Source organism: Emys orbicularis, chromosome 2 (assembly GCF_028017835.1).
Source record: "Emys orbicularis isolate rEmyOrb1 chromosome 2, rEmyOrb1.hap1, whole genome shotgun sequence".
Taxonomy (NCBI): domain Eukaryota; kingdom Metazoa; phylum Chordata; order Testudines; family Emydidae; genus Emys; species Emys orbicularis.
Genome location: NC_088684.1, coordinates 289149721 through 289175542, shown reverse-complemented (window position 1 = coordinate 289175542; position 25822 = coordinate 289149721). Strand labels below are relative to the sequence as shown.

The 25822-nt window shown below is 43.7% G+C and overlaps 1 protein-coding gene across 8 annotated transcripts in view; it reads right to left on the bottom strand.

Moving 5' to 3' along the window:
- The window catches only part of LOC135874248 (pituitary adenylate cyclase-activating polypeptide type I receptor-like), a 184835-nt gene that overhangs the window by 70888 nt on the left and 88125 nt on the right, over positions 1–25822 (bottom strand). For all 8 annotated transcript variants that reach the window (XM_065399023.1, XM_065399025.1, XM_065399027.1 and 5 more), the window contains exon 4: positions 596–703. In XM_065399023.1, coding sequence (XP_065255095.1) covers positions 596–703 — 108 coding nt within the window. The remainder of the gene's footprint in view (positions 1–595; positions 704–25822) is intronic.

Genomic DNA, 25822 nt, shown 5'->3' with positions numbered 1-25822 from the left:
CCTGGGGTGGTAGGACCATGGCCCCTCCCATTCCCACCCCTTATAGAAGCATAAATAGAGCCACCCCCACCCTTGGGTGAATGAAGGGCCTGGAATTGTTCCTGAACTTTACATGGGCTACACAAGAGGGGAGGTTCCTTCTACCCTCTCCCCCTTCCCACCACACACGTGCATGAGGCCAACCAGAATCTGACCCTGAGTTTTGACTTCAGGACCTGGCTCTCTCTCTCTCTCTCTCTTTTTTTTTTTTAATTTTGTATTAATAATACAAGGCCCTTAGACAGAAATCACAATTCCCATTAGCTTCAATGGGTATCTAAGGGCACAGATTTCTATTTTGTAATTAGCCTTAGCGTAGTGATCCTCTCATCTTGCATATTATGTGAGGTTTTCCTCCACACACACACAAATCCTGGAAGCCTGACGTACTGTTTACACACTATGCCTCCAGCAGCCCCAGTCCACTAAAGAGCTTTTGATCCCCTTTAATAGTACCAATTGCTTGGCTGTATGATCAGCGTGACTGCAAGCAGCAAGAGGCTGTTGAATCTAGCAACCCTATGGAACAAATGAAGAAAGGAGAAGAGCACTTTACCGTCTTCCGAGTTAACAATACTGAACAGAGCAGGACACTTGACAAAGACGATTTCGCCCACACTCGCCGACTTCCAGCATGTAATATTATCCCACATCGCAGGGCATCCTATAGAAGAGAAAGAGAGAAATAAAGGAAGAGTTGCAATCAAATCCAATCCCCTTTCAATTTGCTGTAGTGCTTTATAGTTACCTCCATCTCACAGCCATAAACATACTGTCCATTACTCTAAAGGACGTAACACTTTCATATAGGCTTAAAATAGGTGGGGTTACTTTGTACTGACTGCAACAGTATTAAACAGGAGGCATTACTATGGTACCGGAACAGCGATAATGGGGCCATGCTCTCTGCGGACAGAAATTGAAGCCAATTAAGCTGTGCCAATCAAGCAGCACCAGTTTATTCCAACGGAGAGTCTGGCCCCCAGGTATGGCATTCTGCTCTAATGTAGCTATCAGTGAACACAATGGGCCAAATCCAGAGGCCTTTCATCAGTTTTCCCCTCAGGCAAATAAAACCTGAGAGGTCCTGAAGACCGGAAACACGCCAAGAGATCAGCACCTCTCAGGATTGGGTCCAGTCACTCCAGCAGGAGTTTGACTAAGGACTACATGAAAAATGAGGGTGGGGTCTGGGAGTGGGAGTGCAGGGCCCAGCTCCCCAAAAGTATTTAGGCACCTACCTCTCACTGATTTCAACGGACAATAGGAGTCTAAATACCTTTTGATGGTCTAGTCCCAAGAGCCTTTTCTCCTTCACCTTGTGCTCCCTGCGTAAGGGCAAGGCACCGACTAGGCGTGGGATAGTCCCCAGCTACCACAGGGGCAGCTAGGGTTACCACCTTTGAAATGCAAAAAAACCCAGCATCTCCTCCCCCCAAGGTAAGCCCGCTGCAACCCCAACCACAGGGCAACTCCACAACCCGCCCCTCCACCCCCTCAAGAGCCACTTATAGTATCTAGAGAGAGAACACGTAGCAATAAGATTGAGAACATCGCCTGTCTCCTCACTCGCATGACTCAAACCCTCTCACACACACATGGGCGGTGCACTTGCGTGTTGGTGGGCAGACAGCTGCTGTCATTTTAATAGTGTTGATCTGTTATTGCTTAAACTGCAGAAGTGGGAACACTGCAGCATCTTTAGCTGGACACAGAAATAATGCAAATCTTTAGACCCAGGCAAAAAAACCCCACAGCGGATTAAACTATTTTTCTGGCAACTGGCAAATCCATAAAAAAAAAAGCAGACAGGCCAGTCAAATACTGGCCAGGTGGTCTCCCTGGGAGCAACCCGTACTCCCCCTCCCCCACCTCCCATGCAGGTAGTATAGATTCATAAATATTAAGGCCAGAAGGGACCATTATGGTCATCTAGTCCACCTCCTGCATAGCAATAGCCAGAGAACCTCACCCTATATTTCCCCTGCATCCAGCACATTATTTCTGGTTAAGATAGATATCCTTTAGTGATGGAGAATATACCCATCTCCAGGTAAAGTGTTGCAATGTTAAAAAACATGCACCTTATTTCCAATCTGAATTGCTCTAGCTTCAACATCCAGCCATTCAATGGATCTTATTGTACCTTCATCTGCTGGATTAAAGATCAGATCACGATCAGAAATCTCCGTGTGTAGGTATTTAGATTTTTAAAGGCATTTAGCTATTGCTTTGCTCAGCATTGCAAGGCATAAGGGATTTAGATGGCTAAATCCCAATTTGAAGAGTGATTTAGGCAAGTAGGGCCAGGTCTTTAAGGGTATTTAGGTGCATAATTCCAACTGATTTCAATAGGAGTTAGATTCCTAACACCCAGATCCTCAAAGGTATTTAGGAGAATAAGTCCCATTGACTTTCAATAAGAAAAAGCTCCTAAGTCACTTATAAAAATGGGACTCACCATCTAATCATGTAGGCCTTGCTACACTGAATGCAGCAATGCCTAAATACCTTTAAAAATCTGGGCCTTATAGGCTGTGATCAAGTCACCATTTAACCTTCTCTCAGATGAACGACATTGATTGAGCTTCAGAAGTCAATCACTGCAAGGCATGTGTTCCAGACCTCGATTCAATCTTTAGCTCCTTTCTGAATGCATTTCCAGTTTGTCAACATCCTTTTTAAAGTGTTGACATCAGAACAAGACACAGGATTCCAGCAATGGTCTCCCTAATGCTGTATACAGTGGTAACATCACCTCCAGACTTCTACTCCACATTCCCCTGCTTTTAAGTTGGTGGTGCTCCAGCCATAACCCCCATCCTCAGGCAGTCCTTAGCCAGTGTGCCAGAGCCAGAGCCAGCCACTGTAATTTAAAGCAGCCTTGAGGTTGCTCTAAACTATGCAAGGGATTGGGCAGGCAGAAAACTGGCTACAGAACTGGAATACCATAACCTACTACTTCTGCCCACCATCTTCAACTGTGCTTAGCAGATAGAAGGTTGGAACCTCAGCTTATGTAATTCATCTTAACTCCACTGATTTCAATCCATCTGCCCCATAGCATGCAGATGACAATCTGGGCCAGCATCTTTTTTTTTCTGATTCAAGTAAAACAAACTTTGCTTGCTTGTTTGTTTAGGATTATGGGCAGCAACATAAACCCCTAAGAAAATAGAAAAAAAGGCTCATTCTTATTAGCTGCTGGAGATAAGGTAAAACAGCTCAGCTCCTGTTCCTTTCTGAGCACTGCTGTCAGAAACATGACAAGCTCTGAACATTTTTCAAGGAGCATCTCACTGGCAAGGAAATTCTTTAGCATGACCTCCAATGAAATTCTTTAAATTTTAAGTCCCCAACTTTCAGGGTTGTAAACCTGGAAGGCTTGCCAGTTTGCAGAAGAGTTCAGAGAAATCCCTCAAATTCCCCATTAATATCCACAAAATGATTTTGCAAGAGGCCCTCAAATTGGAATTGTGTTCTGACTCTGTATGAAAAGAAAGGGACAGAAAATCTAACCCTCTCTGCTACTGCAGGATTGCTTTCTGGTTCTTTGCATTTGATGTTGAATCTGAGTACATAATCTTATCGAATTTTAAAGGGAGCACTGTACTTATCTGAATGGCTCTGCTGCTAAATTCTCTCTCACACTGTGAGTGAAAGAAAGACCTTCAGTGAAAGGAGACAATTCTTTAGAATGCCATTGTTGCCGTTTGGGTACAGATACAATACAGGGCAGATCATTGGCTGGAGTAAATAAACAAAGCTCTATTGACCTCAAATGCTATGCTAATTTACATCAGCTGAGAAAATATGTCCACAGGACTGGACTTGCTCAGTGGGTTTTTCCACTGACTTCAATGGTAGTGAGATCAGGCCTTATGATTTCTTACTGAATAAAGGGCAGATCCTAAAACATATAATGACTGACTTGGGTTAGTAAAGATTGCTTTCATGAGTGTTTGGGTCAGATGTTTGAACAGTGTGGGTCACACTGATTCATAGATTATAAGGCCAGTCTGACCTCCTGCTTAGCACAGGCCATCGGACTTTCCTGAATGAATTGCTGTTTGAACTAGAGCAGATCTTTTAGAAAAACTCCCAGTCTTGATTTTAAAATTGCCAGTGATGGAGAATCCACCTCAACCTTTGGTATGTTGTTCCAACGGTTAATCGACCTCAATTATGTGTGGAGTATTTCCAGCCTGAATTAGTCTAGCTTCAACTTCCAGCCATTGGATCGTGTTAGACCTTTGTTTGCTAGATCAAAGAGCCCATTAACAAATTCTAAACTTATAAACTGTGATCAAGTCACCCCTTAACCTTCCCTTTGTTAAGCTAAATAGATCAAACTGCTTGAGTCTGTCACGATACGGCATGTTATCCAACCCTTTAAATCATTCTTGTGGCCCTTCTCTGAACCCTCTCCAATTTATCAACGTCCTTCTTGACTTGTGAGCATTAGAACTAGACACAGTATTCCAGAAGCGGTCACACCACTGGCAGCAGAAGAGAAAAATATCACCATCTTACTCCTACTCAACATTGCCCTGCTTATACATCCATGGATCAGATTAGCCCTTTTGGCCACAGCATCACACCACATGCTCATGTTCAGCTGCTTATTCACCATAACCCCCAAGTCTTTTTCAGACTCACTGCTTCCCAGGCTAGAGACCCCATCCTATCAGGACAGCCTGCACTTTGTTCCTAGGATGTACATGTGACGCTGGCAGATCAGGTGCCAGCTCATGCCGAAACCCCAGCTCAATTCACTGGTGTATTAGTATAGATCAAAGTAATTGTTAAAGTATATTTGGTGTTTAAACTTAATGAAAATTAATAGGATGTTACTTTTCCGTATCCCGTTATAATGTAATAGCAAACATTTACGTTGTGTATACCTCTGTAACCAAATAACCCATCAAAGGATAAAGAAGCCTTGTGGAATGCAAATGAAGAACTTGAACAGAAAAGTGCTCATTTCAAAGCCAGTGGTCATTGTGGGTGACCATCAGAGGTCAAAGACTCAAAATGCATTCCTCACGTTCTGTCAGTAGTGACACCTTCAGCTTGTTTTCTGGAAGAAGCTATAAGAATGGATTCAAGGAGAGATCCTTCATCACTGGATTGTTTGGATTCGTACAGGGAAGTGTACCAGATGCAAAGCAGAGATTTCCAGAGACAATCTGGGTATCATGAAAAGACTTTTGGGAAACCGGCAGTTTATTACATCTCTGCCACCATTGGGAATTACAAACTGTGACTCACCTGTGCATATATTTTACCTGCTTTAACCTCTCAAAACTTTCATTTCCTTTTCTTAGCTAATAAATCTTTAGTTAATTTACTATAGAATTGGCTGCCAGCATTGTCTTTGGTGTAAGATATAAAGTACAAATTGATTTGGGGTAAGAGACTGGTCTTTTGGGACTGGGAGCAACCTGAAGTGCTGTGATTTTTGGTATAAGTGACCTTTTATCACAAAGTCCAGTTTGTTTGGGTGGCAAAATAGGCTGGAAAGTCCGAGAGGACTGTCTGTGCCTCTATGGTAAGACTGGTACAGTGATCCAGGAGTTCACATTTGTTACTGGCTTGGTGAAATTTGATTAGAGAACATACCACCAATTTGGGGTGTCTGCCCTGTTTTCTGACAGCCCGCCCTGAGGTAGGCACTCACAGTTGTTGCCATTCCAGACAACGTGATAGTACACTTTTATATTTGACCATATTAAAAACACATATTGTTTGCTTGCACCCAGTTTACCAAGCAATCCAGTTCACTTTGTATCAGTGACCTGTCCTCTTAGTTATTTACCACTCCCCCAATCATTGTGTTATCTGCAAACTTTGTAAATTCTGATTTTGTTCTCCTCCAGGTCACTGATAAAAAATATCAAATAGCAGAGGAGCAAGAACCAAAGGGAGGAGGGATAGCTCAGTGGTTTGAGCATTGGCCTGCTAAACCAAGGGTTGTGAGTTCAATCCTTGAGGGGGCCACTTAGGGGATCTGGGGCAAAATCAGTACTTGGTCCTGCTAGTGAAGGCAGGGGGCTGGATTCAATGACTTTTCAGGGTCCCTTCCAGTTCTATCAGATAGGTATATCTCCATATATTAATCCCTGGGGCACCCACAAGAAGCATACTTATTCCATTTACATTTCTATTTTGAGGCTTGTCAGTTAGCCAGTTTTTAATCTAGTTCATGATTGATACAAAATTAACCTTTTAAACCAAAATATGATACTGCACCAAGTCAAATGCCATCTAGTAATGGACCGCTACCAATGTTAGGATTCTTTTTGTTCCTAATATACTTAAAATAGTGTCAAATAGCAAAATGAAATCATCACTAAATAATGCTGGAATGGCATCTGAAACTTTATTCAGATTTGCTGACCACAGCATACTCCAATGTTGCTGCAAATCGTCTCTCTAAATCTTTTCTGGGGTTTGAAGAAATTGCTAATTGAGGCCACCTGTCTGCCTGTGTCAGTCCATTTGCCAGATGAGGGCTTTCCTCTAAGAATGCTGTTGTCTGCTATTGAGAAACACAAACCTCATTCTCCAGAAGGCTCAAAGACATCAACTTGCAAAGGTTAATTATATAATCAGGATGATGAAGATGGAAATCCAGATCAAATTACACATTGTTAGTTTTGGTAGGCTGGGATGCCCACTGTCTGCTCACACACTAGGAATTGTATTTGTCATATAAATCTTTAAGACATTAAATAATATGCTCTATAATACAGTGCTATATGACAGTCAATACAAAACCAAGGGCTATGTAAATATGCACGGTAATGAGACATTTTCTTCCAAGAGGTGTCTGAAACAATCAAAAAGACTAATGAGGTTTTATGCAAACCACCTGCTCCGTTTTTTCTCTAAATCAAACACCTTTGGTGGAAGTGGGGTAAACTTTTATCTCTCTTCTAATTGGTATTCTTGCAAATACTGGAACAGTAATAGATACCATACACAACATGAGAACCACAGGAGTTTGGCAAAAAATGAATAGGGGAGAAATGGATTGTAATACTTAGTCCTACCATGAGTGCAGGGGACTGGACTAGATGACCTCTCGAGGTCCCTTCCAGTCCTATGATTCTATGATTATAATACTGTGTTTGAAATTCAATGCTAATGAATCTCTACCATTATTATTTATATTATGATAGCACTCAGCGCAACAGAAGTCCAAGCTCCATTATACAGGCACTGTACAAACACACAGCAAGAAATGTCTAGTTAGCTTCCAGGCAGGGGCAAAGAAAGATAAAGGGAAAACAAAGGGAGAGAGAGGTGACATGATTGGCTCACATTGACATAGAAGATCAGTGAAAGCCAGACATAGGTGCTGGAACTAGGTGCTGCTGCACCTCCTAGCTCAGAGGTGGGCAAACTACGGCCCGCGGGACCATCCTGCCCGGCCCTTGAGCTCCCGGCCAGGGAGGCTAGCCCCCAGCTCCTCCCCTGCTGTCCCCCCTTCCCCGCAGCCACACCACCGCGCGGGCAGCACTCTGGGTGGCGGAGCAGCACGCTCCTGCCAAGCAGAGCGGCAGCGTGTCTAGCTCCGGCCGGGCGGTGCGGCTGCCAGACATGCTGCTCTGAGCGGCATGCTAAGGGGACCGGGGGGTTGGATAAGGGGCAGGGGGTTCCGGGGGGGGGGAGTCAGGGGACAGGGAGCAGGGTGGTTGGATAAGGGGCAGGGGGCGGTTGGATGGGGCAGAGGTTCTGGGGGTGGCGGTCAGGGAACGGGGAAAAGGGGGGGTTGGATAGGGGGTGGGATCCCGGGGGGGTGGTTAGGGGCAGGGGGTCCCGTGAGGGAGCGGTCAGGGGACAAGGAGCAGGGGGGGTTGGATGGGTCAGGGGTTCTGAGGGGGGCAGTCAGGGGGCGGGAAGTGGGAGGGGGCAGATAGGGGGTGGGGGCCAGGCTGTTTGGGGAGGCACAGCCTTCCCTACCCAGCCCTCCATCGAGTTTTGCAACCCCAATGTGGCCCTCGGGCCAAAAAGTTTGCCCACCTCTGCCCTAGCTTGAAGTGGTTTCTATTATAGACAGGATTTATAGTTTGGTTCAATGGCTCTCAGCACCCCCACTACACAAATTGTTCCAGCACCCCTGGAGCCAGGAATAGAACATAGGCCTCCTGTGTTTACTCCACTGTACTCAGTAAACCCTACTGCTGCCCCATGCTGCGAAAAGAATATTTGAACGGGACAAACTCTTTGCTGCCAGATCACAGGGAGTGCGATAAATGAAGAAGAAAAAGGTAGCGGCAGAGAAAGGATGCACACATTGCTCAGGGCCAGATTATGTGAATCTTTTACTCACATAAGTGACCTGTCACTCACCCCAATAATCCCATCACATTTAGCCCATTGAACTCAAGAGGACCACCTGGGTGAGTAACTGCTCACCAGTGCAAGTAAGGGGTTCATGATCTGGCACTAAGACAAGACACGTGCTGAGGCTCTAAGCTGCCAAGCCAGGAGAAGCCCTGATAGCCTTAAGGCTGGGAGACAGAAAAACTTTGTTCACGGATGCTCTCTGTAATATGTTCATACTCTGGGACACAAGCTTTACAGCCGCTGTACAGATGCTACTAGGATTGTGCTATATATGTTTCTTTACCATTATTGGTTTGTTTCTATTTGTTTTCTACCCTATAAAAATAAATGTTGCCTCTATTTAAGATAATCAGATGAGCAAACGGTGGCTGATGCCGCTGAGGGAAGGAATATTCCATCTGACCTTCAGAGGGAGAAAAGTGAGTGTGGACACTAAGGGCAGGATTAGGTGCCTAAATACGTCAAAACCCGGATGGGTTGGGATCTCTTTCCCAAACCATGGCATAGGGCAGCGAGAGCGTAGAGAGAGATGAATGGGTGCCAGCTGGAGTTACATAGATCCGCTACATTAAAAAATAAACTCAGATTGGACAGGAATGGTGTCCCTAGCCTCTGTTTGCCAGAACCTGGGAATGAGCATCAGGGGACGGATCACTTGATGATTACCTGTTCTGTTCATTCCCTCTGGGGCACCTGGCACTGGCCACTGTCAGAAGATGGGATACTGGGCTAGATGGACCCTTGGTCTGACCCAGTAGGGCCATTCTTATGTTCTTGTGTTCTAGATTCCTGCTGAAATATGGACCAGAGACCCGAAGAGATAGAAAAGTAGCAAAATACCACTATCCACCCACTACTGGCAGTCTGGTTGTCGATCCGATCAGTCAAACAACTCTTGGGTAGAAGATTTAGGTCAGATCCACAGCTGGTGTGCTTTGGCACCGCTCCACTGAAGTCAATGAATCTATGCTGATTAACACCAGATGAAGTCTTGTCCCATCGTTGATATAGTAAAGGTCGGGTTTCCTCTTATTCTTCCAACTAATGACCAACATTGTCCTTGTAAAGGGCATCTCAAAAGCAGACATGCTCTACTTATCCCCCCACAACCCCATCATCTCCTACAGGCCAATAGGTTTCTGTTTTCTCAAACCTTGGTTTTTGCAACACTGGTGTTCAGCTCTGATTCTTTCATTGCTTTAGTTCTTAACTTTGTCATCAGGCTGGAGGCAAATAAACTCAGTAGTGACCACAATATCCTGTGAGAATACGGTCCAGCCCTGTATTACCAGTGAATAATTGTATTACAGTATCGTTGAAAGGGTCCAATCAAGTCTGGGGATCCATCTGAAGGCCCCAATTCAGCAAAGATTTATTTGCATCCTTAACTTTAAAGAACTGAGTAGCTCCCTTGACTTCAGTGGCAATTCTCATGAGCTTAAAGCTAAGTGTGTCCATAACCCACAGGGTGAGTGTGTGTTACAGGCCTCCCTCCTGTGCCTGATCCATAGAGGATATGATTCTGTTATAGTCCTCAATCGGGAAGCTTGATGTTTTAGCTCAAGCTCATGCTCTGAGCTCTGGAGTCTCCAGTTCAATTCCCACCGTGTTGGCCAAAACGGTAGCTGTCACAGAAGTGTGGACTCATCTGGGATTTGAACCCATGAACTCTCACACAAAACCCGGCAGGTCTGGAGCTTAATTTTACACAATCAGGCTCATCAGTGTAGCCTTTGTGTGAGCAGTTTCCAGTGCCTCCATCAGGAGAGGGCCTTTGACAGCCTCTTCACATTCCAGTGTAAAAGGCAGCACCTCTTTTTAAATCCAGCCCTTGAAACACTCCACCGCTATCAGGGTCCCTGTGCTGCACATCTGTGGCAGATTGTTCGGGACTTGATATGGCTCCCCCATGTCAAAACAAAATAAAAACTTCCTTGTGGGTCCTCCAGACACAACTGGGCACGTTTTTAATCCAGCATTTCTGGGAAACGGAAAGAAGGCAAGAGGTGCATTGTACAAAGGAAACGTTAAGCAAGAAATTGCGTCGGTTTCTGGAAGTCATGGGCGGAAACATTCATGACAATGCTACATCCAAGAATCTCCACTTCCTGGTTTTGAACAGCTTGGAGAAGTGTATTATTTCACTGCGGGGTGTATGTTTTAAAGAAAGGCCCTACACTTGAATCCTGATTGTTTATTAGGATTTGTTTGACACTGACTGCTCTCAGTGCTGGATGATCAACCACGAACCAAAAACAACAACAACAACAACAACAACAGAGGCATGGCCCAGATGAAGAGAAAAGAAGCACATGCTGCGTTCAGAAGGATGTTCTTGTGGTTAAAGGCACCGTGTGAGTCTTGGGAAATCTGTGCTCCATTCCCAGCTCTGCTGAAGCCTCCTAGGATGACCTCAAGCAAATCACTTAGGATATGGGTACACGGCAATCACAGGGTGCGATTTCCAGCTTGTGTAGACATACCTGAGAGAGCTTTAATCTAGTAGCGGAGCAGTGAAGACCTGGCAGCATCATTTTCAAGGTAGGCTAGCTGCCCGAATAATAACTAAGCGTTTGGGGCAATTTTTACAGCCCATGCTCCCATAGCTTAACTGCTCCAGGACTTGAGCGAGCTAGATTAAAGCTATCTCAGATACCTCTACACAAGCTGCAATCACACTCTGTGACAGCAGTGTAGACCTACCAAGAATCTCTCTCTGCCTCGGTTCCCACTTTGTAAAACGGAGATCATAACACTTTCTGTCTGCCATCCTTTCTTTGTTTAGATTGAAAGCTCTTCAGTGTGTATGTATGTGCAGTGCCTAAAAGAATGGAGCCCTGATCTCAGTTGGGCCCCTTTGACACAACTGTAGTATAATTATTATGGCAATTCTATATTAGGCCAAAAACAATTAGGGCCAAAGTCAACGTTGGTTTAATTCCAGTAAAATTAAGCAAGGGGCTTACACCAAGGACGAAATTGGCTTGTAAACTGCTGAACAAAGAGACAACATGTGTCTGGAGATGCAAGACTTCACTACAAGTTGAAAACTATGGAAACGTATCTTTTTAATGTCTTCTGTCAAAAGAAGAAATTAAAACCAAGGAGACAGCACCAAAAGCCTTCCAATTCCCCCCCAGGGCTCACAGAAGCTTTGTTCCCAATGTTTAGCTTTGAATGCAGCCTCTCTCCGAGTGATGTGCTTTCTTTTTGCTCTGCTATTCCTGGCAGCCGAAAGACTCCCCTTCATATCTGAACCAGTCCTTGAGAGAAAAGGACTCAGAACTCAGGCTGAACTGCAATGACAAAGACCTCTTTCGCGATAGTGTTAACCCTACTCTTCACACAAGCACAGGCCGGGGAAACAGCCATGTCATTTCAGCTCTCTCTCTTCTTCAGCTGCTGTCTCAAAATTCTAAATTTTGATACATGGCAAATATAGACCCAGATTCTCAGCTGGTGAAAGTCAGCATAACTTCACTGACTTCACTGGAGTGATGTCAAGGATCTGGCCTATATTTTTTAACCAGTTACAATAACCATATTATTACCTTAAATGAAAAATACATTTAAATTACAGACCAGAGATGAAACCCACCCAGTTTGTTCTACAATGCTCTGTGATTTTACTCATCTCATCATTCATTGCTTTACAATATCACCTTCAAGGTCAAGATGCTTCAGAAGAAGAATATCAAAGGAAATGTAATGTTGAGAGCTAGCATATTTAAACTAAATTCAGCCATGCACAATAACTTTTAAAGGGCATCCTAAGAATAAGGCCTTTTATAGGTAGGGTGAATGTGATCTAGGGGCTTCCCACTGAAATATAGATAACATTATTTCAGTAGTCGAAGACATACATGAGTATGTGAGCAGGGGTCCTAAATTTTTAAAAGTTATAACTGAGTTTTGATCGTCAAATTGAGACACCTAAAAAGGGGCTTGATTTACAGAGATGGGGTCCACACTTTCGGATGATCAGGCCCCTTGAAGGTCTTTCAAGTTGGGCACCCAAAATTCTAAGCATCCAAAAATCACTTGTCAGTTTTTAAAACCATAGGTTAGTAAAAAGAAAAAAAATCACCAAATAAATTCCAGAATACATTGTAGAAGAAAGGCCTGCTAATGCAAGACCTTCTATTAAGGGAGAAGACTGCTGATTTATTAATAATTAGGTATTAAATGTTGTGTTCTGAGAATTTGTTTGACCTCTTGCAAGAAGCAAAATACAGAGAGTCACTCTCTCAAAGATTTTATGGCATGTACAAGACAGTCATAGGCAATAGGGCACAATTGGAAGCCCAGAGGAGAATGATCAGGACATTTTTCTTAAGTTTATCATAATTTTTTTATTTACTTCTTGTAGGCACTGGACAAAACGTGAATCTTTTGGATGGATTTGAATGGTGACTGGTTGGTGGCCCAGAATACACTGGGCATTCCCGATATCTTAACTTCTATACCCCTCCGTTTTTTAGTAATACGAGCATTTGAAAGAAAAAGGTATCACTGTTTATTAGGATTTATCTATTCCTGAACTAATCCTCTCTTTAGGACATAGACTCATAGACTTTAAGGTCAGAAGGGACCATTATGATCTTCTAGTGTGAAAGGAGATGGAAATAAGTTATGAACAGAAGGAGGATTATGACTTGAGGGACAAAAAGCAGGAGCCGATGAACTGTTGAGCTGCCAGATCAGGAAATGCAAATAGCCTGAAGGGCATGATATAGCCATCATGCCAATGTCCCTTAGAAACAAAAAGTTAAAGAAGAAAATTTGAACAATCTAGGGCATGGTTTTCAGAAGTTCATGGGAGGCATCAATGTATCATTCATAGAATATCAGGGTTGGAAGGAACCTCAGGAGGTCATCTACTCCAACCCCCTGCTCAAAGCAGGACCAATCCCCAACTAAATCATCCCAGCCAGGGCTTCGTCAGGACTTTGTCAATATATCATTAATATAGTGAACCTGAACTAAGGGCCACCTCCAATAGATAAACACATATCTAAAGCACCTTCTGCACTAGCTGAGTTTCCACATGGCCTCTAGGTATTGTCCTTTGTCGCATGCATTTTAGTAATCTAACATTTGATGTGACAAAAGTGTGGATAAGAATTGAGAGGTCACATGCAGAAGAAAAAAGGTAAGTAAACGTCTTGCCATGGGCAGAGGGTAAAGAACACTGGTGGGCACTGATGCTACCTGGCTAGCCAGTAGCAGCCAATAATCCAGCTATGCACACCCGCCTCCTAGATGTGAGTCGGAGTTGAGGAACCTGAAATGACCCCTGCCTCGTTCTGCACGCTCTGTCTTACCTGGGCTGAGTTTCAGCCAGCTCACTTCCAAACGCTTAACTCAGCCAGAAGCAGAATATTCGCCAGTGCATTCTCCCTGTACAATAGCCTGGCCTACAATTGGATTGACTGAGGTCTAGGATATTTAACTACTCCAATCATTGCCAGAACTATCTCACCAAAATCTTCTTCACAGTCTGCTCCCCCAAAGTGAGCTCTGAATAGAGTTTTTCTCCATATCAAGAAGTGCTTGTTAGTCCCCACCTCATTATGCTTGATAGGACTTGCTCTGCTGAAGGGAGACAATCTTTTCCAGTAACTGACCTGATACCTCAGTGCTGGACTTCAGCAATCAAGAGGAACATGAGTTTGACTCAGAGGTCAGAACCCGAAGCTTGCCCAGTACTCCCAGAACTTCCGTGGTCAAGGAATGTCAAATCAATCTGTCTAGTCGTAGGTCTGCAACTATGAACATATGACTAGGTTCCAAAGGAGAGAAATTTTATTGACAAAGACCAAATGCTCAAGCCCTTCATTACTCTACCTTTAAAGGCATTAGAGCAGACCCCAGGTGGCGCAAGTTGTCATAGCGCCTTTGAAATCAATGTAGCTGTGACAATTGACAGCAGCCAGTGATCTTCCCCCTTACGTCCATATTCTGCCACCCTTACTCCCATTGACTTGAGTTGTACTCTTATGAATACATCTACCCTGAACTCAGAGGCCCACGGCATGGTCTTGGCTGGCTCAAATCAGCTGACTTGGGATTGGGCTGCAGGGCTAAAAATTACGGTGTAGACATTTGGGCTCGAGCTGGAGCCTGGGTTCTGGGTCCCTCCCCCATCACGGGGTCCAAGAGCCTGGGCTCCAGCCCGAGCCAGAATGTCTACAACACATCTAAACAGCCCCATAAGCCTGAGTCAGATAACATGGGCCAGCCACAGGCATTTAATTGCAGTGTAGACATACCCTTTCTGAAGTTAGGTCATCTAAAACACGAACATGGGGATCAGACTCTGGCCCTTACTATCGCTTTCCACTGCGTTTCTTCATACTTTAGCGGTCCATTGGTATGGAAATATATTGTCTAGCATATATTAGAATGATTTAAAATGTATCATTGTATGCAACCATAGTTAAGTCTGTGGCAGCATTTTCAATTAATCTTCTTTATGAGGGAGGGAGTTATAATTCAGAGGACATCGTTTTCACCAAGCTAAGCACAGGTTTGGTTTTTTTTTAAACAAAACAATTAAAATAAACAATTTTGTTTAAGTAGAAAATAGAACGTCACCAAAAAGTGATTCAAGATGTTTGTTTTTGATCTGAAAAATGTGCCCTCGTTAACACTTGACTATTTGAGGGAGATTGAGGGGAGGAGAAAAGGACAAAACTGAATTTGGTTTGCTATTTTGTGGAAGCATATTTTAAGACACATGAAATAAAAAAGGGTGTCCTTTGGAGACGGTCTGAAGATGGCAGGTTTGGGTTTTGCTAGACTTAAAGCACATCTATTTCAGAGCAGGGCCCTATTTTATTCAAATCAAAGTTCAAGGGAGTTGAGTTCTCCAAGTTCTTAATGGCTCCCCATCATCAAAGCACTCAGGTACTATTTAGAGATTTCTCCTCCCAACATCTCTGTGAAGTAGGCGTGTGTCTTTATTCCCATTTATAGGTAGGGAAACTCAAGCAAAAAAACAACAACAACAAAACCCCAACACACACACAGAGAAGGTCAAACAAATTCTCAGCACACATCATTGAATACATAATTATTAATAAAACAGCAGCCTTCTCCCTTAATAGAAGATCTTCCGTTAGCAAGTCTTTCATCTACCATTAACCAGAGAAGCATCCTTCCTCAGTAGGCTGAAAGGCTTGTGTTTTATCCTTTGTTTGTTTATCATGGTAATCTTTCATACCCGATAAATAAAATTAAGAGGCTAGGTTTTTATTTATTTGCTAGACTATTTTGCACATGGGAAATGCAGTTTTTTAAAGGACAGGAGCTGTTATCTGTCAGGAGAGAGGCACAAACCTTGTATTCTTTTAACATTGTTTAAATTCTTCACAACTGCTGGATATTTATTCTGAGCTCATGCTCAGCGCTGCAGTCGCAGTCTCACCTGCCAAGAAAATCTTGTCCAAGAAAAGCTCCGGAATCCTTTAAGTCCTGCCAACCAATTGGCAGTAGGTGCATTTTGGAGAGCTTAAAAGGAAAACTGCAATTTGGACAAAGATTCTGGAACCATTCCTTCATCTAATTACACAGAAGAGTAAGACACCAATAAATCTGGGCAGTGTTTTTTTTAAAAGGTGTTTTTAAAATATAATAAAAGTGAATTATTCTTGTCAGAGAAAGTCAGCTATTACCGGTCTGGAGGCATAGGGCCTGTTGCTGCAAGCCTTTTCTCACATCCACCACCCTTACTGCTAGAATCATAAGAGTGTAGGACCAGAAGGGACCTCAGGAGGTCATCTAGTCCAGTCCCCTGCATTCAAGGCAGGGCTATGTAATATCTAGACCATTCCTGACAGGTGTTTGTCTAACCTGGTCTTAAAAATCTCCAATGGTGGAGATTCCACAACCTCCCTAGCTAATTTATTCCATTACTTAATCACCCGGACAGTTAGGAAGTTTTTCCTAATGGCCAGCTGAAAACTCCCTTGCTGCAATTTAAGCCCATTGCTTCTTGTCCTATCCTCAGAGGTTAACGAGAACAATTTTCACCCTCTTCCTTATAACAACATTTTATGTACTTGAAAACTGTTCTCATGTCCCCTCTCAGGGCAGGTCTACACTATCCCTTAAGTTGATCTAACTTACGTCCCTCAGGGGTGTGAAAAAGACATGCCCCTCCCGAGCGTCGCAAGTTACAGCGACCTAAGCGCTGTCCGCACCGCTGACATAGCTTCTGCCTCTCGCGGAGGTGGATTCATCATGATGAGAGAGCGCTCTCCTGTCGGCATAGAGCGTCTTCACTAGACATGCTACAGTGGCGCAGCTGCACCGGTGAAGCTGCGCTAATGTAGCATGTCTGGTGTAGACCGGCCCTCAGCCTTCGCTTCTCCAGACTGAACAAACCAAGTGTTTTCAATCTTTCCTGCTAGGTCATGTTTTCTAGACCTTGAGTCATTTTTGTTGCTCTCCTGTGGACTTTTTCCAATTTGTCCACATCTTGCGTGAAATGTGGCACTCAGAACTGGACACAATACTCCAGCTGAAGCCTAATCAGCGCGGAGTAGAGTGGAAGAATGACTTCTCGTGTCTTGCTTACAACACTCCTGCTAATACATCCCAGAAGGATGTTAGCTTTTTTTACAACAGTGTTACACTGTTGACTCATATTTAGCTTGTGATCCATTATGACCCCCAGATCTCTTTCCGCCGTACTCCTTCCTAGACAGTCATTTCCCATTTTGTACATGTGCAACTGATTGTTCTTTCCTCAGTGGAGTACTTTGTATCTGTCTTTATTGAATTTCATCCTATTCACTTCAGACCATTTCTCCAGTTTGTCCAGATCATTTTGAATTTTAATCCTACCCTCCAAAGCACTTGCAAGCCCTCCCAGCTTGGTATCGTCCACAAACTTTGTAAGTGTACTCTCTATGTCATTATCTAAATCATTGATGAAGATATTGAACAGAACCAGACTCAGGACTGATCCCTACAGTAACCCACTGGATATGCCCTTCCATCTTGACTGTGAACCACTGATAACTACTCTCTGGGAATGGTTTTCCAACCAGCTATGCACCCACCTTATAATAGCACCATCTAGGCTTTATTTCCCTAGTTTGTTTATAAGAAGGTCAGGCGAGAGAGTATCAAAAACCTTACTAAAGTCAAGCTATACCATATCTACTGCTTTCCCCCACCCCATAAGGCTTGTTACCCTGTCAAAGAAAGCTATCAGGTTGGTCTGACATGATTTGTTCTTGGCAAATCCATACTGACTGTTACTTATCACCTTTTTATCTTCTAGGTGTTTGCAAATCGATTGCTTAATTATTTACTCCATTATCTTTCCGGGTACTGAAATTAAGCTGACTGGTCTGTAATTCCCTGGGTTGTCAATTCCCTTTTTATAGATTGGCACAATATTTGTCGTTTTCCAGTCCTCTGGAATCTCTCCTGTCTTCCATGACTTTTCAAAGATAATTGCTAATGGCTCAGAGATCTCCTCAGTCAGCTCCTTGAGTATTTCAGGAGTAATATTAGTAGTAATATGTGTATTCATATTAGGGCCTAGCCCACCTCAGATTCTACAGTAAAGGGCATGGTAAAAATTACCTGGAGTGGATTAGACAGACACCAGGGGTTACAGAAAGAGAGTAAGACAAAGCAGAGAGAGATGACATTCATCTGCTCAGCAACATTTCCCTTTTCATAAACTATTGGCTCAGCATTTGGCAGATATTACTTAGGCAGAATTCCTGCAAGTGAATTTTACCTGGAGATAATTTTTACCATATACTTGACTGAGGACTGTAGGATTGGGCCCTGTGTCAGCCAACAGGACTGTCTGTGGGGAAGCCATATTAAAATGGTGGCCCTCCTTGAAGAACATCAAAACTAACCCCAGGTGTGGAGATAGTAGGGTGAGCCATATTTTTAAAAAATGTTTTAATAATAGCTGGACTCCTAAGTCCTTTATTTCCATCCACAAGACCATCTCTTCCTCCATTTTCCTGCTCTTTTGTTTAAAAATAGAATTATCCATACCGAAATGACATGCATCTCTGAACTGAAGAGAATTATTAGTACATCTTGGGTCAAGTTTATCCCTGATGTAACCCCACTGATGTCAAAAGAGCGACACCAAGGATGCATCTAGCCCCTTGTGTTTACTCCTCCAAATATTCCAAGACTGAGAAATGAGTGAATTAAATAACTTTTTTTTTCTCTGAGCAAACTCCATAATTGCTTTAGTGGTGAGTCAAGCAATTCCTTATTAGAACCCTCGGGACAGGATGTTCCAGTGGAGGAAGACAAAAGAGATCAACACAGTTAAAAAGCCAGTTCATACAGTCTGATAACAGGCATTTTCACACAACCCATTTCATACACCTGCACAGGAAGGCGGACACAGTGATACATTCCAACCACTTAAAAAGCTGTCAGTGATGGAGTGAGAAACCTGAAGACAAAGGTTTGATTCAATTAAAATTACAGAGTCTGTGCATCTTGCTTTGGATTGAGCTTCCCTGACTCAGCCCACTTTGGACTATTCAGAGAACAAACAAACAATCCAGACCGACATGGATATGTACAGGCCCAGGGGATTTTGATCAGGATGATACAGACGAAAAACTCTCGTTTTCTTTACCAACCGCTCAAGAGTGTGGTAGGTGCCTCACAAACAAAAATAAACCCTCACTTCCTGCCCTGAACACCTTGTCATCTAACTCGAACATGACACAAAATGAGGTTTGTTAAGGCAGAAAACTTGGAGTGCGAGTGAAAGACAAGGACAATTATATGGTCACATGGTGACGCAAATAAGGCACATGTGCCTCTCAATCGTTTCACTAATGTGGGGGCCACCGTGGGTTTGGTTTTTTATTTTAATTTTATGCTTCACAGGCAACAAGGGAGAAGTTGTTTTTAAGAAGGCAGTTGAATGAGGTGAGGGTAGTGGCTTAGAGTCTGAGCCACTGGAATCAATGGGGAAACTCCCATTGACTTTGGTAGGGTTTGGATCAGGTCCCTGGTGAACAAGTTTGGTGGCTGCCGCTCTCCTCACATAGGGGTTATCATGGAAGGAAGCATGGAGGTGGGAACGGGAAAAGGGGACAGAGGGCCACCCAGGCTGCCATCACTGGTGGAACACGTAGGGGAGAACGTGCAGTGTTCAGTACATAGCATATTTGGATTCTAAGCACTCACGTACGCATCAAACTACCAGGACGGTTCTGTCTTTTGGAATGGTGGGAGAGTATATTTTACGCATAGTCAGAGACTAATTCAGAGGCCCTGATTTTCCTCCCCGTTATTCCAGTAAATCAGGAGTCACTCCACTGAAGCCAGTGTGCTTAGATGGGGGTAAAGCTAGTGTAAAGGAGAGCAGATTGAAGTCCAGAGAATTTAGAGTACAGCAAGAAAAAAGAAAAAAAACATGACAGTGCTGGAGATGCAGACTGCCATGGAAATCTGAAAGGAAGTCAGGATTGCTCAACATGCTATTGGGCCACATGTATTTGAAGGATATGAACATCTAGGAGGGAGAGAAATTGCTTGGTGCTGGCAAAAGAAGGTATAACTAAGAATAACGGTATGAAATTTAGGGTGAATATTATGAATACCCTCCTACTGGTGAGATCTATGAGACTATGGAATAATCTACCAAGAAAGGTGGTGGAAGTCCCATTAGTTGAGCCATGTAAAAATACACCGGACAAGGTACAGGAACCTTGATCTGGGAATAATCCTGCATCAGCATGGGATGGAGCAAATGGCTGAATATTTCTCTTCCATCTGTAGCTTCTGTGTTCATTTGCTGACATTCTGACTTGCAACATCTCTGCTAGTTCATCCTTGCATGCCTCATAATTAGATATAAATTATGCCAAATGGCATCATAGTATTGATGTGCACAGATATCCACTAGAACATAAGGATGAAGTCCATCCTTGCGTGAGGACCATGCAGCACTTACAAACCAGTTACACTCTCCAAATAAGACTTAAGTGGTACATAAACCTTGTGTCAGCCCACTGCGCAGGGGTGAACTTCATCCTAGTAGAATAAGTCATGTGAAGGTAAGTGCAAAATAATTAGAAACCCACCAACACCTCCTTCATTTGAGACCTGAGCAAGCACTTGCATTCAGATGTACAGAGGTGAACGGCTCTTGCACTTTGAAGCACATGAATCTCTCTTTTTAACCTCTTCAATTTGAAAGGGTAATGGAAAATAAACAGAGAGCTTATAGTGTATCCTGTATGAGGGATATTATGATGAAGTCGTACAGACTGGGAGTGCTGTATTTAATTTTGACTCGCTTATTCAATTAGTATAACCATAGCTTGTGTTTTAAGTAGTTTGCAGGTTAACAGAGAAGGGGTAGAATTACATTAGTCTTTTGGCTGTATGGCCAGAAAGCTAGAACTAGCTCAAGAGCCTTAAAGTCTAGGACGCAAAGACGATGCTTATTCTCAAAATGTATAATTCCCCATTGCATTTTTAATTAACTGTTTGCTGTTATTCCCATATTAGCTTTACTGTTGGCGCATCCTTTGGGAAATTGTATGATTGGTCTCCCATTACACATCCCTCAAGTCAGTCTTGACTTTCACATACTGCTCTTGTTAACACTTGAGCCGTTGAATCTATGGTGAAAGTCATTTACATCGTTCCCACATCCCTTCCCCCCCACCCCTTACTTTCCAAATTAAGAATTGTTCTTTCCTTGCTTTTTGTTTGGCGGGTGCGCTGTGTTTGCTTGGCTTTGCTCTGCTCTTCTGAAAAAGAAGCTAAACAACCTATTCCTGCAAGTCTAATGACCATGTACGCAACAGATGCTTAGCTTGATTTTCAAAGGTGCTGAGCAGCTGCTATTCACTAAATTGGAGCTGGGGGAATTCAGCACCTCTAAAAAGCAAGCCGTGCATATAACCAACAAGACAGGAGACTGTCACCAGATAGATTGGAATTGGCTGAGCACCTCAAGGTGACAGTCTTCCACGGTTCGACGATCTGATCTTGAACACTGCATCCTCTTGTAACAATAGGGCCAGATCCAGTGATTCTTACACACACACATGCTTCCTGCTGAATCAATGGGTCTTCCGCGTGGCTAAAGAGTGAAATCAAGCATGAAAATGTCTGGTGCTGTTCATGGTGCTGACGGCAAAGCCCTCATAGAATCCGTTTCTCTTTTCCAGAATCTTTTTCATAAACTGTTTGTATATGTTTAAATGCTATAAAACATTTCAAGTCTGTAATTTGTTACAGATGTTGGGGAGGGGGAACCAAGTGAGCTATAATTATGGATGCCGTATTGGCTGGAATAAACTAAAAGGTGGAGAATTTGCTTGAACTCTTACATGTTGCCTGGGCCTCCCAAATACCTGCCTCAAAAGCAAAGCTGCTGTGCTTTCAGTTTGCCCCTCAGCCACAAATTTTCATTACAATGCAAGATGCAGGTAACTGCCTTGAACCACTGTTAAATATCTAAAGTACCAAACTATTTATCAGCCATCAAACCAAACGTCAATCATGGCATCTAGGCACAACCGTACAGCATTAAAGAGAAGCCCATTTCCACCCCGTGTTGGCTCAGCTGTGCTAGCTAGCCATCTGTGGACAAAGCCAAGGACCCGCCGGCTCCCCACCCTCCTCTGCCTCCCCGCTGGAGTTGGGAGGGGGGGACGGAGCATGAGTACTAGGCATGCAGTCCCTGCTCCCCTACCCTTACCATCCTCCGCAGAGCCATGGCGATGTTCTCTCCCTTTCAGGCTCCTGTACAACCAAATAGGCCAGACCACAATTTGACCCTTAGTTATTTCCAGCAGGAAAATGATGGCTTAACACTCCAATGAAGGAGAGAGAGAAACAAGAAGGCAGAAAGTAAAAAAAAAAAGAAAACTCAATATAGTTTTTGCTTTGATAAGTCAATTTTGCTGAAGAAAAAATATGCAAAGTCTGCCATGAGTCCAAATTATTACACACAGTCAACTACATATACTATTACTGATTATGGAATTCTTTCAGTTCTTTTGTAATCACTGGAAGCAGAATGTCCCTGGAGGTCCTCAGCTATCAAGACGCAGGCCTGGTCCACACTAACCCCCCACTTCGAACTAAGATACGCAACTTCAACTACATTAATAAAGTAGCTGAAGTCGATGTACCTTAGTTCGAACTTACCGCGGGTCCAGACGCGGCAGGCAGGCTCCCCCGTCGACTCCGCGTACTCCTCTCGCGAAGCAGGAGTACCGGCGTCGACGGCGAGCACTTCCAGGATCGATCCGGGATCGATTTATCGCGTCTAGACAAGACATGATAAATCGATACCAGAAGATCGATTGCTTACCGTCGGACCCGGGGGTAAGTATAGACGTACCCGCAGAGTCAACTTATCATCACATTCAAGAACTAATGGTACAACTACTACGCATAGTGAACCGGACTGTTATTTCAATGGGGCGAGATGACACCTTGATAAATGCAGGGACATTCTGCTTCCAGTGATTACAAAAGAACTGAAAGAATTACTAGAACAAAGGGAAGAGCAACAACTTCAGCTTCAAGAGAAGAAGTACTGAGTAGAATTACTCAATAGCATCCTGGAGGTCCTCAGCTATCAAGACGCAGAGTCAACTTATCATCACATTCAAGAACTAATGGTACAACTACTACGCACAGTGAACAGGACTGTTATTACTGATTATGCGATTGAATAGAATGAAGATCTTGGCTTAACATTTTAAGGGAGTTAAATTAAGAAGCAGTGGCTGCAGCTCCGAACAAGAAACAAAAGTATAAAATAAGGCAGTTTTAGCCACAGCCCGCCTAAACACGAGATAAAATAATAACGTCGACAAGAGTGAAATTATCAACCCAATGAGCCTGATTCTCACAACACCAAATGGGAAAGGGCCACCACTGCATGTCTAATTCTCATGCACAGCTGTTGCCCAAATCCGGGATTTACTCAGACAAATGAAGAGTGGTGTCAAACTGCTCCTGGATGTGCTGTCACTGTAATGATTCACACAACACATGCACACAATCACAGACATCTGAGTGTGCTGTGTGAGTCTGGTGTTCTGAAAACTAGGCCCACATTTGGAAAAAAAAAAAAAACCTCAAGGAATCTTATTTGTCTTCCCTTTCAAGGCCCTTCACAGCCTTTCCCCACCTCCACTATCATAGTGACATTCCTTATCAAAATGTTGGCTTCCACCTCTGATTGGCCCAGGACACAAGCCTCCATCACTCACTTGTTAAATTTTCCAACAAGCAGCTTTGACCTTTCTCCTATGCTGCCCCTTGTGCTCAAGAGGCCCTCTGCGTAAACTTCCACAAAACCACTCATTGCCCATCTTCAAACCCCTCCTTAAAACAATCCTTTGCTGGGATGCCTACAAAAAACATCTTGACAACAGTCAGATGGCTGGTGTGCCCCGATGACTGCCTATCATCCTGATCAGTATTGTCTCTGTTTCCTTCTCTTCCTCCATCCATCTGTCTCTATGCTTCTACGGTCTCTTGTTTATTACTGAGATTGGAAGCTCTTTGGGGCAGGGATGGCCTTTCTGTTCTGTGTTTGCACAGTGCCTACCTCAGTGGGCTCCTGGTCCATCACTGGGACCCCCAGGCTCTATGGTAATACAAATCATACTTCGAGGTCACATACTCTACTCTAAACCAGTGAGTTACACCAGTGTCAGACCACTCAGCTGGAGAAGTGACTACACTAGAATCTCACTATTCCACATGGTTTATAATTTGTATGCAAAAATTATCACCCTCTGCTTTGTTATCAGCAAAGATACCATGGCAAGGGCTGTATCAACTTTAACTCTCCTCTGCCGTGATGTCTACAGCATACTTGACAGTGCTTAGGCAGCTGGTGTGCTGTGACCACTGTTGACTACGCTGACCGGTATCATTTCATTGCTTCCTCGTGCTTCCCCATCTTCTGTAGCCACGTGTCATCTGAGGGCTTGTCTACACTACCACGCGTGGTCGATCTAAGATACTCAACTTCAGCTACGTGAATAGCATAGCTGGATCTACTTACTGCAGTGAAGACGCTGCGGTAAGTCAACAGCTGACACTCTCCCGTTGACTCTGCTTGCGCTTCTCATTCTGGTGGAGTGCTGGAGTCGATGGGAGAGCGCTCAGTGGTCGATTTATCATGTCTAGTGTAGATGCGATAAATCAACCCCCGCTGGATCGATCACTGCCCGCCAATTCAGTGGGTAGTGTAGACAAGCCCTTATACTTAGGCCAGGTCCACACTAGAAGTTTTTGCTGTTTTAGCAATGTCTGTTAACAGTGTGATTCCCCCTCTCCCCCAACACATCCCCTCCCCAAACAACTCTATACTGGCAAAAGCCCTGGTGTAGATGAAGTTACATTGGTATAGAAGTCCTTTTGCTGATAGCTCGCTGAACTGGTATAAACAATCTTAGCAAAAGCATTTTTTTGGTGGGAACATGCTGCCTCTACACTAGGAGGGTTTTGCCAACGGCAAAACTGTAGTGTAAATTCAACCTTCGATTGTGTATATTGCTCAGGGCAGGGGCAGTCCATTCGTTGTGTGTACAGCACCTAGAGCAATGGGGCCCTGGTCCATTACTGGGACCTCTAGGCTCTACGGTAATACAAATTAATAATAACTAGCAAAGTTGTGTCATTTCTAAAAAAAAGATGTTACTGAATGTTTACTACTATATTGTCATCATCGTACATAATGAAAAATTAACGGTAATGATCCTAATAAATGGACATGGTGCATTTGGTGATGTAGCATGTTTGCCCTTTCATTATCTGTGTTCACCTTGGGGGAAATGCAGCCCTGTGCAGAGAGCCAGCACATAGAATCATAGAATCATAGAATGTCAGGGTTGGAAGGGACCTCATGAGGTCATCTAGTCCAACCCCCTGCTCAAAGCAGGACCAATTCCCAACTAAATCATCCCAGCCAGGGCTTTGTCAAGCCTGACCTTAAAAACCTCTAAGGAAGGAGAGTCCACCACCTCCCTAGGTAACCCATTCCAGTGCTTCACCACCCTCCTAGTGAAAAAGTTTTTTCTAATATCCAACCTAAACCTCTCCCACTGCAACTTGAGACCATTACTCCTTGTTCTGTCATCAGGTATCACTGAGAACAGTCTAGATCCATCCTCTTTGGAACCCCCTTTCAGGTAGTTGAAAGCAGCTATCAAATCCCCCCTCATTCTTCTCTTCTGCAGACTAAACAATCCCAGTTCCCTCAGCCTCTCCTCATAAGTCATGTGCTCCAGCCCCCTAATCATTTTTGTTGCCCTCCGCTGGACTCTTTCCAATTTTTCCACATCCTTCTTGTAGTGTGGGGCCCAAAACTGGACACAGTACTCCATATGGGGCCTCACCAATGTCGAATAGAGGGGAATGATCACGTCCCTCG